This window comes from Lissotriton vulgaris, chromosome 8 (genome assembly GCF_964263255.1).
Source record: "Lissotriton vulgaris chromosome 8, aLisVul1.2, whole genome shotgun sequence".
Classification (NCBI taxonomy): Eukaryota; Metazoa; Chordata; class Amphibia; order Caudata; family Salamandridae; genus Lissotriton; species Lissotriton vulgaris.
In genome coordinates this window covers 223260517-223277403 of record NC_141696.1, presented here as the reverse complement: position 1 = coordinate 223277403, position 16887 = coordinate 223260517, and the positions used below count along the sequence as shown (strand labels likewise).

Genomic DNA, 16887 nt, shown 5'->3' with positions numbered 1-16887 from the left:
ATCCAACTACTTGGCCACCCACTGGAGGTTAGCCTCTGCAGCTCCCAGTTCTGACAGTCCCTGGCCATCCAACCACTTGGCCACCCACTGGAGGTTAGCCGCCAGGTAGTACGCTTGTAAGTTGGGAACGCGCTTTCCCATATAGGCCTTCTCACTACCTCCATTGAGACCCTACAGCACCCACTGTCCAATACTAGCTCCCTCAGTAATGTGTATAGCACCATGCACTAGGAGCAGAGGATCCAGACTGGCAGGTTCTTGAAGTGGTATAGAATGCACAGTAGCATCATTATCTTAGACAATGTCTACTGAGCTATCATGAGCAACTTCAAAGAGTGCCGGAAGTCTATATATTTTTTGGGCACCCAGAGGATTTCCCTTAGGTTCTGTTTTCAGAGATCTGTCACTATGAAGTACTTTAACCACAAGGTATCGGAACGTTTTGTGTTCCCATTTAAAGCCCAGCTACTGCACTGCTCCAAGAGCCCGCTGCCGGACAGGGGATGCAGGAAATACACATGTTTGAGACCAGTTTGTGCATAGGCAAACAGTCTATTTAGGTTGTCAAGGAGGTGCATATTCAAGGCAAAGCCCATTCCCGCATCCCGTAAGTACAACAGCATGTCATCAGCATACAGAGAGATGATATGCAGTCCGTCATGTAGTTTTATGCTGGGCCCTCGGCCCTCCAACTGCACAACACTAGCATGAACAACATAGGAGATCGTGAGCACCCCTGCCTCAGCCCCCTGGAGATTGATGGGGCACCCGATATACAGACCTCATTTGAACTCCCGGCTGAGCATAGGAGCATGACCCATCTGAGCCAGCCCTCTCCCAGAGCCACCTGCCTCATCACCGCCTGCAAAACTTTCCATTGGACCGTATCTCCTCGCGAACGCGCAATAGGTGTCTGATGTTTAGGGACATTTCATTGTGGTATGAAACTGCTTTGGCCTCCACGCACTAACATCAACATATGTAGACGTAAGCAGTCCACCAAAATCTTGCTAAGTATCTTGTAGTCGAGAGTAAGCATAGAGAGGGGCTGCCAGCTGATACCTCTGGTGGAGCCTTCCACTCCTTCTGAGTTGAGACAGCAAGCTCTTCTCTGGTGGTTGGCGGGACAATTCCCTTGTACAACGTCTCTTTATTCTGCTATTCCAGATGTAATGTGAGGGTCTCTGCATATTTCTGGTAACATTAAGTGTTTTATTTCTCACCAGGTCTTTGATACGTAGTTTGATCCCTCTCATGGTTATCGCCCCACTCAGCTCCTCTCTCTTAGCCTGGGAAAGGCCCTGGAGCGTTGCCACTGCCAAAAATGCCTCAATTTCCCCTTCTGTTGCCTGATCCCGCGACCTGTTTAGTGTTTTGCAATTTTGTGGGAATTCTGCTTGAATGTCTACCTGCGTGTGCAATTCTGCCCCAGATTGGTTAAGCAATTGTGTTGTGGTTGTGTCCCTACCCTCTGAGTGCACTAACAAGACAAGCAGCCTGCCTGCTCTGGCCCCCTCAGTGTGGTCCTGCTGTAGTTATTCGCGGTGCATGAGTGTACGGAAGCATGCTACAACCTCGGCTTGTCTGTCTCGGGCCTCTTGAAGTGACTCCTCATCTGCTCCGCCGGTGTGCATTCTGCGCTCATGCCTACAAATAGTACTTTCCAGAGAGGTGAGCTCAGACTCTAGTCCACCGATCCCACACAACTTGGGCAAGACACTGTCCCCTTTACCACCACATTGAAACTCTCGCTCTTGGTGCTCACCTATTCCTTAGTGTGATGATTAACCTGAAAGTATTTTCATATATTTTCCCCCAGTGGGTCTGTGAATGTGGGCTCTTGCAAAAACTGCACTATGTGTATCCACTTGAGGATCGGGGACACCTGCTCGCCCAACTGTATCTTTAGCTGAGGGTTATAATCCGCAAGGGTGCAGCTTAGATACTCTGCGTTAGTGACCGCACCAGCAAGTCTATGAGAGCAGAATATCATGTCCATCGACTTGTCAGACAATATAGAGGACGGGCAAGAGGTCAGGGCTGCTGATCCTCGTATCAAGCCTCTTCCCCCTCCCCTACCTTACCTACACCACCAAGGAATGAAAATCTAGTTCACTCCCCTAAACGCACAAGGATCCTTTGGGAGGGTGTATGTCATCCTTTCTACTGATCTGGAAGACCATTACTTCAGACCAGCGAGTCCTTCAAATTGTGGAAAGAGGTACACCCTTCCCTTTCTTCAGGCTCCACCCCATCTCACCCTAGTATTTCTCTGCTTCCCCTCCGGATCTATCCTGCAACAAGAAGTGACAAGACTCCTACGTACAGAACAGGAAATAGGACATGGATGGCACTCCTGATAATCCTTGTTTGCAAGAAGGACTGTGGTCTGTGTCAGATCCTGGACCCAAAGGAATTGAAATTCTTCCTCAGAAAGGAGAAGTTCAAGATGCTGACTAGCTCAGATTTTACTGGTGCTGCAAGTGGGAGATTGGATGGTGTCACTCGACCTGCAGGATGCGTATTTTCACATCCCAGTCCTGCAGTCTCTTCTGAAGTATTTGCACTGTGTGATGGTTCTGCGCCCTACCAATTTGCAGTACTCCCATTTGACTTGACTTCAGCACCACAAAGGTGATTGCAGTGGACGTAGCCCATCTTAGAAAATCGAGGCATACCAGTCTTCCCGTACTTGGACAACTGGCTGGCTCACCGAAGGTCATACCGTACAATCTTGAGTCAATGGTCTCGCTGTTGTTCAACCTAGGCTTTTCAGTCATCAAGCCCAAATTTCACCTGAAGCCATCCCAATGACTCCTGTTCATATCGTCAGTTTTTGACACCACCCTTCTCTGTGCCTTTCCTCCTCCTCGGAGGAATGCAGACATCCAGGAAATGGCCCCTTTCTTTCAACAGAGTGCGAGAGTCCCAGTCCTGAAAGTCCTCTGACTGCTAGGTCTGCTGGCGTCCTGCATTCTCATAATCATGTATGCATGTTGGCACTTGGGGGTTCTGCAGTGGTGTCTCCACAAGTAGTGGATCTAATATGGAGGGGGGGGGGATCTGTCTTACTTCAATGTAATCTCTCAAAGTGCTGCAGCAGAAGTGGATGACCTTCACTCTCCCGACCATGGCTACTTGAATGATGGATGCCTCCACTTTTTGGTGGGCAGCTCATCTGGGTATCAGATCTCTGGTCTCCAGAAGAGCAGGTTTTTCACATCAACCTTCAAGGGATCTGGTTGATCACGAACCACCTAGTGGGGTCTCTAAATGTCAAAGCAGAGCACCTGAATTGGCGTTGTTCTGCCTACCATGATTGTCAACTTCCACTGACACTGCTCAGGTGGGCTTGTTTGCCTCCTCAGAATATGCTCGATGCCAGAAATTCTATGCTCTCCAATATACTTTGATGGGAGCCTTGGGGGGCGTATTTCAGTTGAAGTGGAACTTTCAGTTGACCTAAAAATTTCCCCAATAACCTTGATTGTCTGGTTCAGAAGATTTTCTAAGACTGTGCCCTAGTCTTTCTAAGACTGTGCCCTAGTCTTTCTAAGACTGTGCCCTAGTCTTTCTAAGACTGTGCCCTAGTCTTTCTAAGACTGTGGCCTAGTCTTTCTAAGACTGTGGCCTAGTCTTTCTCATTGCATGAGATTAGCCAGTGAGGGTGTGGTATGCAGACCTTTTGAGTTTCTCCCAAAGTCCCCCGCTCAGGCTGCCATTCAGACCAGACATTCTCTCCCAGTTGAAGGAATGGATCTGCATCCCAATCTCTGATGCCTCCACCTTAATGTTTGAAGATTGACCGGGGAAATCATACCTCCTTCCAGCTGCAGCCTCTTGTCAGCTCATTGTCCCTCCACTAAATCAGCTTGTTCTAAGAAAAGGAACAAGTTCGTTTCATTGTGCACTGACACTGTAGATCCCTTGTAGGCTAAGTTGTCCCAGGTCTTGCAGTTCGCACTTTCACTGGCACCAAGGATGTATGCGATTGGCACTATAAAAGGGTATTTGGCTCCAGTTTCGGCATTCCTCTGTCGTCCAGACCAGCCTTCTTTATTCAAATCTCCTATTGTGATGTGTTTTTTGAAGGGGTGGACTAATCTCTATTCACCAACTCCTTTTGTTGTGCTCCAGGGGATCTTAACTTCTTGTCAGTTATAAATGTTGATTCTAAAAACTGTATTTTTAGTAACTATCACTTTGGTTAGACCAGTCACTGAGTTGCAAATCTTGAGCTCTTGTCCGCTGTTAACCTCTTTTTGTCATCTGACAAAGTAGTGTTGACTCCCCGTTTGATATGTGTGTTATAGGAAAAGTTTAATTAGATTACAAGTAGGTTTTAAAAAAAGTTTTTTTTTAAAGCGCACAATCACCCGTAAGGGTCTCTAGGCGCTGGGGGGCTGTCGGTAGGATTAAGCAAGCTTTTGCCCACAGTCACATGGTGCTGGGCTAATCTGCCACCGGTGATCGAACTTTTTAGTACTAAACTACTCTATATAGTTTTAGTTCATATGTTCACTTCAAAGGCCTTGAAAACATAGATGACATTGACAACGTTGCGCAGGGGTAGGCACTATATGCCCATGGTGACATCACCGGACGCCAATTCCGGCGTTCTGCAGGCAGAGTGCCCTACTGGCGACGTGACAGCTTTGAAGTTGGTGGATCCAGTCTGGTGCCCAGGATTAACCTGCAGGTGAGGAATCTGCAGGTAGACAGAGTAACCACCAGGAGGATCTTTTACCACTGGTAACCTTTTATTTCCACACAGTAAATGCCGGAGTTTTATATAGTGTAATATAATCACACATATTAAATCATGGCCTAATGGAGGAGTGCAGATTGTTAAACATTAAACCAAAATTTCAAGATTTTCTATGTATTTTGTGTTTGATGCTCTCATTAAAGGAATAACTTTAAGTATGGTTCTCTTGGGGCAGGTTGGATCCCATCGAGTAAGGATGTCTAGGGGATTTGAAGCCAATGCACCAGCATTTGACAGGTACAATTGTTTTAATTCATTTTTACATATTTTAAATACTTTAACGGTGTGATACATTATACTCTAGTTGTATACACAAGTAATTTGCTTTGTTAATTGAGTAAATATTCACTTTTCATGAGGTAATCAGCCCAGAAACTTTGAGAAACTCCCCTTGTGCAATACTGCAGTATTTTGAAAACTTGCTTTAAAGCTTCAAATTAAATTTCATAGAACATAATTACAACTCTAAAGCCATCACCTTACATTCTAGCTTTCCCTCATTATTAGCTCCTTAATTTTCTACATTCAAATCAGTGGAAGAAGAAGGTGAGGAAAAAAAAGAAAAGATCCAAGCATCAAAACTACTAGGGAAGTGAATTCTTCATAACATATATCCTTATATCTTGAAACCTTTCAATGTGTCCGTGCACAGGAGGGACACTGCAAAATGGTTTAAAGAATGTGATTGGCAATTCAGCATTAAAGTGAACAGCTGGCACAACTATAACCTCAATGTCAAATCTCTACCGTCGCTAGAATCCTCAAAAAAGGATTTAACTAGAACAACTGCAGAAACTTGTGGAACATCACATCTATTTTTTGACTACTAAAAACGATTCAAATTAATGAAGCTGACAAAAAACAAAGTAACTGGTATCAGAGTCCGCATTATAATGGGCCTTGATAAAGTCTACCAGACAGTATTCATTTGTCTAGACATTTATTTTGCATTCATCATGGTAGACCACGGTACCTTACTTCAAAGACTGTGTATGGATGTGAATCATAGCCACAGCTTTGGATATGGATTTTAATTGATTGATTCTCTGCATGCACAGGCAGCAAATAAAGATATGGTTTGTCGAACAAAGTTTTTTTATATATATGTGTGTGTGTGACTTTAGTTGCACTTTTGCAGATCGCCCATTGTGCCCATTATGAGGCATTCTGAGTTTGTAGTTTATCTACCATTGCTTAAAAACGCCACTTCATTGAAATTATGTGCATACAATATACTAATGATAATGTGAGCCTTATATGTGTAGTTGATCATGTATATATGTACACTGCCATTGAGAATGAATGTTTATGTACACATAATTCGATTGGCAGTTTGCCAGCAGTTTCTATCAGTGATGGCTTTGTGTCATTATTTCCTACTGACTTAATTGATATATATACATACAATTCACTTGCAAACCGGCTGAGTGCCATAGACAATATATCAAGCGAGTCCATTTGTACATCCAAATCATAATTTTCAACCCTATAATAGTTCCATTCCTGCAAACAGGACTCATTATATTCTCATTAGAATGCAGTGTCCATACAACCAGCAAGTATGACTCTATAACCCACTTATAGTTATCAACCCATATCTTTCGTAAACTGGCTCAGTGCCATGAGTCATGGAAAATTTCCTTAGAGGTACGATATGAAATAGAAAAATTCCTACATTTGATTATACCTGCCATCATTTCTAATCATTTGGCGCAGAAGGCACCCACTATTTTAATTCTAGTCCCAATGGATGCCTGGATGAACTTATGTCTGTGTGGTTGCCAGTCCATGGAAGTTTTTTAAGAGCTGCCTTTTCATTTTTGTGGCCTTCTAATGACTTTAAAGATGAGCAAATAGCTCCTCGTCGGCGCTTAGACCTTGTGGATGCTTGGTTCTGAAGTATATTATCATATGAGACTCCAGCCGTCTTAGTTTCTGTGTCCTGTCTCCACCTCTTTTTTTTGGCGGGGAACATGTGCAATCCCAAAATATCTCATGTTTTACATGTATATCCAGGGTGGATGTCTAGGTGTTTAGCTGTAGCATAGTTGGTGTCCTTATTTTGTACAACTCAGACATGCTTTAGTATCCTCTTCTTTAAGGGACAGATGGTGCTGCCTATGTATCTTAGACCACAATCGCATTTGATCATGTATATGACATAGCTGGTTTCACGTGTGTTTTTGTGGCTGATAATAAAGGATTTTCCTCTAAAGTCCATCAATTGTTTCATATTTCTTCCGATGGCTGATATTGAATGTCAAAAAGGCTTTCAGTTGGTGACCATCAATGTGATCTCACTATACACTTGTATAAGCCATGAGATGGGTCTGAAAGCAACAAGATATTTCCTGTCACAAAGAAATATTGAATTCCTAAAGCATTCGGAATTACTGCTAGAAATGATGGAATTATGCCTAAGAAATAAACTTGTAGACATTTTCATTCTTAAGGCTGCGAGCTGGTGCAGGAGTAAAGGCTTGTGTGAAGAGCAGAGCATGTGCAGGGCTAGTGGTAGAGTGAAATGCTTTTGTAAGGAGGAGGACTTATGCTGAGTACTGTAATGATACACAGTTGAAAGTGATTTCTTTGCTGTCATGCTATACTTGTGGGTTCCCTGGTGCCAAGCCCAGTGGTTTAGGCAGTGGGAATGGGTAGCTAGATAGGGCATCAGCCGGCCCTTGGGAGGGGCAGGTGTTTGGGACTGGTAGTTTCTTATTATTTCTTTTTTTTAAAATTGTTTTTATCACAATACAAAAAACATACAACACAAAAGAAAAGTGGGACTGGCAGTTTTGTATTGGATGAGAAGGTAACCCCCCTTAAAGCCTTGTCAACTCCCTGGAGATATTTTACTGTTTGAGAGATTGCTTGTGGGTCTCCGGAGTTTAGGCAGGCTAGTATGGCTTGTTTACAGAAATACACCCTAGTCTGAATCCAAAAAGGCTGCAGCCAACAACCGCGAAGGCTTACCATGGACCTGCAAAGGCAGATTATATGGGATTTGTCCTCAGTGTAGTAACCGCACAGCCTACAGGCGACCTTTTCTTTTTTCCTTAACCATTGGGCCACATTGGTGTGTGAAGGAGGTGTTTCAAAAAGTTGCCTTTTTTTCTACAGCTGAATGCCTCGACCAGGTATTGCTGCGGCTTTAACGTGGTCTAGCTGTTTAGCAGCATCCAAGCATGAGCATGCTTCTCAAGTGATGCCCAGTCTTCTAGGGATGATGCCCTTTGTTGACAACATTTTTGAAGACTTCAAGGCTGGGTAAGGAGGAAGACAGCTGTGCTAGTACAAGTGAGTCCATTGATCTTTAGAAGTAGTCTCTGGCTCTGGAGTGAGATTTGTTGGTTATTTCTAGCCAGACATGATAGTTTATGGTGTTTTCATTGGCGGAGCTGAGCCTATAGCATATATTGATGAAGACAGTTTAACTAGTCCAAATTTCAGCCTGATTTGAGAAGGTGAAGTGTGTCTGGCCAGTTGAGAATTTCCCTGTAGATTCTTACAGTGGTACTGTCTGGGATTTTTGAGTCCCTGCCCCAAAGGGCTCCCCTTCCGTATGACTGGGTGGGCCTCACCTATGCCCTTGCTGTTTCTAAGATGGGGCTGTATGACAGTCCATTCAGATTTCTGAATAAAACCCTTAACCCTGCTGCCTGTGCAAGCCCTTTTCTTTTTGTCTCCTCTTTTTGTGGCTTGAAGCTCCGCTTGTTGTCAAATGTAAGCCAGAGGTGCTTGTAGTCGCTGACTTCGTCAACCTTGGTGGAGACTAGAAACCACCTTAGTTTTTCTTGAGCAGTTCATGATTATAGTTTACTTTGACAACTGAACTCAACAGACTCCTCAACATCACCGACTCCAACAAAATGTCACTAACCACATAGAGGCCACTCACGGCGCAGACAACTTTCACCATAATGAGCTCCATCCACTCGGGAGCACCAACGGATCCGTGCTACCACCGCATGTTTAACCTGGGGAACAGTACCATCAGCAAGGTACAAGGTCCGCAAAGGGAGGAGGCAAAGGAGGTCCTGTAGGCCCCCTTTGTTTACTCTCCTCAAAGGTTTACATGGAGGACGAACCGCCATGTAAACCCGGGAGGAGAGGAAACTTGTAATATGCTGGGCGGGACCAAGGCGGTAACGCCAAGCATATTGCGGCCTCTGACTACCATGCCACCTCCAGGCAACAGAGGTTTCCCGACGGCAGTGGCGGTCCCAGGGCGGTCCGACCACCCAACTCGTAATGGGGTGGTTGGATTACCGGTGCTTCGGTGGCTGGACTGCCACCACCGTGCTACCACGAGTCTGGCGGTCCTCTGAGTTCCAGATTCGTAATCAGGCTCAAAGTGCCCTCCTCCCAACTTACACCTTGTACCCCCCAAAACGTCATCTGCAGCATCACACAAGGATCCTCACTAAGTCCAACCCTAGTCAACACATACCTGGCCCACCTGTCCACCCTGGTCAGATCCTACTGCATCAACTCATCTCCTATATGGACGACACTCCGCTCATCCTCTCCATATCCGCAGACCCCACTAACACCAAATCTAACTTCCACAGGTGCATGACGAGGGTCATACGCTTAAAGCAGAACAGAGTCCTCAAACTAAACAAGGACCAAACAGAAGTACTCCTCTTCAGGCGCAGCAACTCCCAATGAGATGACTCCTGGTGACCAAACGAAACTCAGCTTCTTACCCACACCCACAGAGCACTCAAACCTTGAGATCATATTCAATAGCAGGTTCACGATGAGGAAGTAGATAAATGCTGGTTTGTCCTCCTGCTTTCCCACCTTGCGCATTCTCAGGAAAATGTTCAAGTGGCTCCCCACCAGCATCCGATGCACTGTCATCCATGCCCTCATCACCAGCCGTTTGGACTATGGCAACTCGCTATATGTAAGAATCCCCTCACAACTACTAAACAGACTTCAGACCATCCAGAACACTGCAGTCAGGCTCATCCGCGACCTCCCGAGATGGAAACACATTATACCCCACCTCTTGGTGAACTTCCACCAACCCACCCAAAAACTATGCTCTGCATCCCTCTGCTTGGCCCATATGCTCTGCATTCACAGGAGCAGCGGCTGTGCCTTCTTGCACCTGGCAGTCAAGTCCTGGAATGACTTCCTCCTCCAACTGGGAATAGCCCCCACCCTACAGGAATTCAGGAAAGGCCTAAAAACCTGGCTTTTTCACTAAACCATCTGAGCAGATATGCAGTGCGACTGTTATGAGTTACAACACAAGCGAGTTCTAGCTCCTGAGGGTGCTGTTCTCTCTGGTCTTTCACCTGTTTCGAAGGATCGGAATAGCTGTAGTAGAGGTAAATGTGTACTCCATCAAGGAGTTTTTTTGGAAATACTGAAAGAACATAGCTGGAGGAATGTTGCCTTGGTAGCGACCATTGAGGGCCCTAAAGCCCAGATGTTCCATTTAACTTAGCTAATTGAGACCCTCCTCCCTGCCTCGATTGTTGCTTATGTTGGGATGTCCCACTAGCGCTCCTGTGCCTCAGTGATTTTGTTCTTTGGTGAGTGGCCTTGCAAGTTCGTGTTGAAGTCGCCTGTTACTATTATGGTCCTGAACTTCGGGTGGGACACCTCTACTTTGATGAGATTTTCATACAGATTTTTTAGAATCTGTGTGGTGATTATGACTGGGTGGCACATAAATGTCTATTAAAGTCAGTGTGGTGGCTGTGCCCCCACTTCCATTCTTAAGTGCAGTATTTGGAGGTTGTCCGAGTTCGTTTACTGCACCTTGCTTTGATTGTAGTTGAACGGCAGATTGCAGGACCCCCCTGCTGTGACAAAATGTTGCCTTCTTAGTTGCCGGGACGACGTTGTGTGAAAAGACCGGGATTGCAACTGGATCCTGTGCCCATGTCTCCTAATAGGCAGGCACTGCGAAGGATTCGAACATGCTTAGAAGATCCTGGTCATCAATCTTGCTTGCCAGGCCTAGTTCCAGGAGCAGAGTGGTGGGGGTGGATGGTCAGGATTTTTGGTGTCTGCTTGTGCTTCTATGGGTCCCATTACAGACTTAGGCATGTTTAGTGACCTTCGCCTATGATGAATCATGTAGTGGAGTAGGGGGACTGGTTCAGTTGCGTTTTCATTGTTCGATGGGGTTTCCCCTTTTGCATTTTTTGAGATTAAGTGGGGCTGCGGTGGTGGCCTCAATTTCCTTTTCTGAGAGCCTGGAGCCCTCCTCAGTGCGTACAGGTGCCTGGGTTCTTAATATTTTTCTACAATTATGCACCAGGCCACAAAGTATTTGCTTTTGCTCTGTACCGTGTCGGCCATATCCAATGAGCCCCATGTGGCCTTTGTTAAATTTCTCTGGTACCCTTGATCCGTGTTTAGCAATTGGATGAATTTGATGTCATAGGAGGTTGCCCCGTCAAGCGCTGGAATCTTATTCAGCAATATTATGATGTTGCCTCCGTTGAGGATGTCGTCCGCTCCTGTTGAGTGGTAAAGCGGATGAAACAGAGGAACACTTTGTCCCCATTTTAGGGAGCGCTCAAATAGAGCCGGTGTTCGATGTTCTCATGTCTGGTGCCAGGAGCCGTTCTGATCTGTTTTGAATAGTTCTTTTTAACACTAGGTCCCTGTTGCAGGGCTGGTCCCCGGAAGGGTTACTGCACATCTTCAGTAATGGGATTAACATGCCACTGGTCTCCCCATCCAGGCTCTCTTCAGCCATGATGACTAATGGGTGGCTGTGGGTATTAGGTGACCCTTTCCTTAGATTCTGGGCCTACAAGGCGGGGGGAGGTTGGGGGGAGGTACCAGTCTCAGGGTGCATTGTATGGAATATGATCTGCACGTGGCGGCGTGGCTTCTTGAACCTCTAGATCAGGCCCACTTTGTGAGGGGATGGTTTATCCTTAATGGTGTTATCTGTTGTTGCCTTGTTCCTCAGGGAGTGTCTTCCCTTTGCCGTTTTGGTGTCAAAGCTGTGTTTCCAAAGATGACCGTTTCCTTAGCCAGTTTGTTTTAGGGAAGTTCTTGTCTGTTGATTTCCTTTTCTGGCACCGTTTTGGTCTTGCTCCCACTCCGGATGTGGTTGTGGCAGCTGGTAGAATGTTTTGGGGAGGTTCATTTAAGTTGTGTTGGCATGACCTAGTTAGTAGTGCCAATATTTTCTTTTTTTTCTGTATTGTTCAGCTACCTCTGGCCCAATTGCTGTGGTCACTTATGGAGCGCCGGGGGTTGATTGCGAGCAGAGTGAAGTGGGGCCATTCGCGGGGAGCTGGGTGGAACGGTGTTGGCCTTTAACTCTGGCTGTTTTAGTGCTTGTCCGACTCCGTTTTGCAGGGAATGGCCCGGTGGGAGAGGATTCTCGTTGGTTGTTTGAGGCTTGAGGACATCCTTCAGGTCGTTGCAGAGGGTACCTAAGGTGCAGAGTAATGTTCTAAGTTTCTCCAGAGTGGAGGAGCAAGTGCACCTGAGGGTTAGCTCCCTTGAGTCCTTTTGAGCCCTTTTAATGAGGCTGTTTAGGTCGGCGATGTTGCCATCCATCAGTCCCTGCCACATGCTTTGACAGGGTATTCAGTATCTCTGTTTGGATATCCTTGTTTGCTGAATGGTAAGCCATGGCGTCGGCCATGACTTGAATAGTCTTGACCATGGAGGGCTGGTCTCCTTTGTCTGGGGAATTGTGACTTTCTGCAGCCGACCCTGATTCAGGGGTTTTGGCCAGGGGTTAGGTTTTCACTGGTGTAGCTTCATGGTCGTCTTCTGTGGCGTTTGAGGCCAACATCTCATCCCACTCTTCCTGAGTTAAGTAGGAGAGTTCCATATGCTCCATGGCCTACAGAAGCATTGCCTAGATTCTACCTTTTAACCCCGTCGTTTTTCTGCTTGGTAAGTTGTTCGCTTACTCAACTTGAGAGAAGTAGTCCTCTGTGTCTGGGCCGTTGGTTCATTTAATGCTGCTGATGCTGCTTATCTAGGTTGGTATTGACTTGGCGTGAGGCTTGGAGTAGAACATTGTTCTCCTCCACTAGTTTTCTAGCATCCTTGGGGTCTCTGCTAGATTCATTCCAACCCGAGCTGTTTGGATTGGAGGTTTAGTCGATGATCTCCTCCTGTACCAAGTGCCTGCTAGCTAGACTTGTTGGGCTCACTGAGCATCTCCTGTCTGCCTTGTCCATGTCGCAGTGACAGTCCAAGCATGGGATGTGGAGGTTAGAGGTTAGGTCGATGATCTCTTCCATCACGAATGCCCTAATATCAGGAATTGCTGGACTTACTCGGTGTCTGTGTTGCTGTGATGGTCTTAGTGTGGAATATTGTAGTTGGAGGACTCATCATGAGTGTGAATGGATGTGGAGACCATGTCCATGGCTAACATTTGGGGGGGGGGGCCTGGTGCGAGTGACTATGGCTGGTGTTAGGGGGGCTGGTAGACCCATGCAGTAAGTTGTATTAGAGAAAACAGCTAAGTTTGCTTCCTTCTGGACCTGACCTTTTTAGGACATTTTTGGCTGGTTGATTTATCCCTAGGAAGCAGAAGTCCTGGGTGTGAGCTTTCTCTGTTTGACCCCCTGCAGGATAAAGCGTCTGGCCTTCCCTGACCTCATAGTACAGGTGGAGTTGGTTGTATGTGTGGTGTTGGAGCTACTCCCACTAGGTCAAGGCGCATTAGAACGGATGTTTGGCAGACCAGGTGCTAGTAAGAGGAAGGACTTTTCTTCTGGTTGCTATCCTTTTCAGCTGGTCCAGTTTTGGCCTCTGGGCCTGCCCCCTGCAGGTCTGCTGCTTCCAAGCGCATTTCTAGGCTTTGTTTGGGCCACCCGCTCCAGTCCAGCCCCTGTCTCCACATTTGAGCAATGCCTCACCTCCCCTTAGTGATGGGCACCTGCAGGTTGTAAGGGAGAGGGGCGAACACGCTCTATCTAAATTCCCAGTGTCTTTTGGATTGTGGCAGGGTGTATTGTCGTCATAGGGTCTTAAGGGGATCTTTAAGTTGTCTTAGGGGTGTAGTGGTTCTCCTTAAGGTTTTAGTTGTTACTGTAGTTGTGGTTAGTTACTTTGGCAGCTTTAGTTAGTTCAGTTAGGTTGTTATATCAAGCTGCACTGTGCAGGGTAGGGCAGCAGGAGGCACTGAATGGTGCTGGGAGGCACTGGGTGCTGAAGAGCACGAGGCAGAGTGCAGAGGCATGGGGGGGGGCACGCCTAGGACGCAAACTCCCCCGACCTAGGCGGGCCTGGCCCAGTGTGCCCACTGCAGATGGTTCTGCATGGTTGCCATTTTGTCTTTATTGGCTATGGTTTTGTTGTTGTTTTCCCACCTTGCCAGCTCCCTTCTTTGGTGTAGGTTAGAGGGGGGCACGAGGGGAGTGAGCGAGCTTGCCAAAGCATATACCCCTACCTTCGCGATTGTGTCCGTTGGAGCACTCAGATCTGCTCCCTCTGTCTTCACAACATCACCCCCCAGTCTCCCGTCTTCACAGGGCAGCCATGGTGTGGGTTTAGTGTGCAAGGTGCCGGCATCGGAGTGCGTGATTTCCCACAGCTGAGGCTCCCGTTCACTAACGGCTCCTCCGGGTTGCGCTAGTTGTGGCTGCCGGCTACTTGTTTCTTTCTCCTCTTCCCAAGTGGAAACTTCCCAGTCAGCCGGGAACTCCAGCATCCTATCTACAGTAAGACTTCTTCATACAGTAACAAGTGTGCATAGCAGAGTGTATTCAAACATCAACTACCCCTTCCTACTTATCAAGGTCTTGCAAGATTGTAATATTTTAAAAACAAAAACTTTAACCTTCTGATCATCACAGTACTTCTCTCTTGCAGACGTCCTAAAAAAAAAAAGGCCACAATATGCATTCCTACTAGTACTGTACTGAGAACTCATCTACTCCTTTTTAATATTCACGATCCCGCGAGAGTCCAGCGAGATCGTAAAAATTAGTCAAAAACAATATACATTTATTATTGTCATGATAGTTATGCCTTAGACACCTCCTCTCTAAATCTAGCGGGACAGAATGACTTTCTGCTGACCCCTTGTATAGCTTTTTTACTTAATTTCCATCACACCTCCAATTTTTCACAGTAAACAATAATGGCAGCCATTTAATTTCTAACATTCCAACAGCTAGCCAATCAGTGTGCTTGTGAGAATCGGAGGCACCTCTCTCCCGTGAGAGTATGAAGGCTCAATGGAAAATTGGCCTCTCGACCAATCACAGGGCAACATGTATGATGTCATGCTCTCACGGGACTCCCGCGAGCCCAAATATGCAATTATTTTTGATACTTAATACCTCGGACAGGTAGTTTTTTTTTCTTCTGTGAGGTCCACCCGTTTACCTAATCATTTGTATCATATTAATATCCATCAACCATACTCTGTACATGAATATACGTGGTGGATCATGCCTATGGGCAATTGCTAAAAACCCACACAGCGGGTAATCACCAAACAACCTCATTCCCTGTGAAAGGTACAAAAACAATAGTATGTTTGTTTTACAAGCAGACCTGCCGATTATACTTTTGATGAAAAGGGGGACTCTTCAACAATGCTACCGTACTTATGTGCTAAATGCCACACCTCTAATAATCTCTTCTGGACATTTGGGTCTGGTGGCTTAGTGCACTGAAGTGTCCACTGTAAGGGCCTGTGTTTGACCTCATGGTCACAGGTTCAAGTCCTGGCGGGTTCACTCAGCTTTTCATCCTTCTGAGGTGGATAAAATGAGTGCCATTGAGTTGGGTAACCATAAACATCTGTTATTCAGCACCAAGATGCCGACGGGTGAACATGCACCTTTACAAATACACGTTATTTTGTGTTTTTTTGTTGAGAATCTGCACATTACAGCTGCAAAACTATAAAATTCACAAGCAGTCTCAAAATGAGGTCTAGTTGAATTGGGGGAGCGGGAGGGAGGCACAAAGAAAACGCCAGCTTAATCATATGCAAAGACGCCATTATTGACTCCTGAGAAAGACTTGCATCAGTCAGTCACCACTAGTTCGTGAAGCTAATCAGCAGTACGTTAGACTATTAACCACATTGTCTCTCAGTGGCTTGCTAGTTTCACTAGCAGTAGAGAAATATTAGAGTCTGCTCACAGTGTCTGGCATATAAGCAGCGGCAGTCTTCTTAACCAGTTAAGCAGCCGGGTCAGACTTTTCATAGCTTAGCTTTAGAGGGCACGGTGCTTGCCCGGGCCTAAGGCACCACCAAGTCAAAAAACCCCAAAGGGCCTTGACTCTTAACTCAGCAGGCTGAGTCCAACCAAAACTATGTAACAAAACAAACACCAATGCTGAGAGGTTCAATTTACCCACCGATAATTTACGAGAATCGTTGTTTTGAATAGAGCAAAAACAACCTGCTTGAAGTATAGCAATATACGAGATTTATTCTCTTTTAGTTTTTTTAATTTTTCACTTATTATAACACTTTTTTAGTGCATGGAAATACAAACAGATTTATATACAATATGTACATGAAAAAAACGTAAATCACAGTAAAACATTAACACGCTTCATACATGTTTGGCCATTCAGTCATACAAAACACATTCACACAAAATGACCTAAATGAAACAAAACAAACACAATGGGTCCACGTATTGGTTATAAATCAATGGAAGCAATCCTTTCGTGATTTCCAATTTTTAGAGTCTCAACAGATCAAAAGTTCAAAGAGAGTATCCACATCTCTTGTATATAGTTGAAGAGTCTATGTGAAACACCAGTTGTAAACCAGATACGGGACTGGGTCGGTCGACGCGTTTCGAACCCCTATTTAATGGTGGGGTTCTCCTCAGGACCAAAGGGTTCTAAAAGAATAACAGAAAAACTACTTAAGAATAGTGCAATCAAGAGACTGACTCCAGTGTGAAACAACTGCAGCTCCCTACCTTAAACCACCTGGCTACTCAACAAAACGTGAAAAGTAGATTGCAGGCACCAAGTCACCAAGTATTTCCAAAGAATGGAGTGCTCACGGGGGCTGCTAATGGAACAGACAAAAAAGCAAAAACGCGCGTTACATAAATACGTACATACTTGCAATCATTCACTCAGGCTGCCCTAGTTTGCGGGGTGAGGCTTACCCGCTAAACTGTTAGCTT

General features: G+C 45.8%; 1 protein-coding gene across 4 annotated transcripts in view; it reads left to right on the top strand.

The window, feature by feature from the left end:
* The window catches only part of SYNJ1 (synaptojanin 1), a 668969-nt gene that overhangs the window by 194011 nt on the left and 458071 nt on the right, over nt 1–16887 (top strand). For all 4 annotated transcript variants that reach the window (XM_086933999.1, XM_086933998.1, XM_086933997.1 and 1 more), the window contains exon 7: nt 4944–5005. In XM_086933999.1, coding sequence (XP_086790125.1) covers nt 4944–5005 — 62 coding nt within the window. The remainder of the gene's footprint in view (nt 1–4943; nt 5006–16887) is intronic.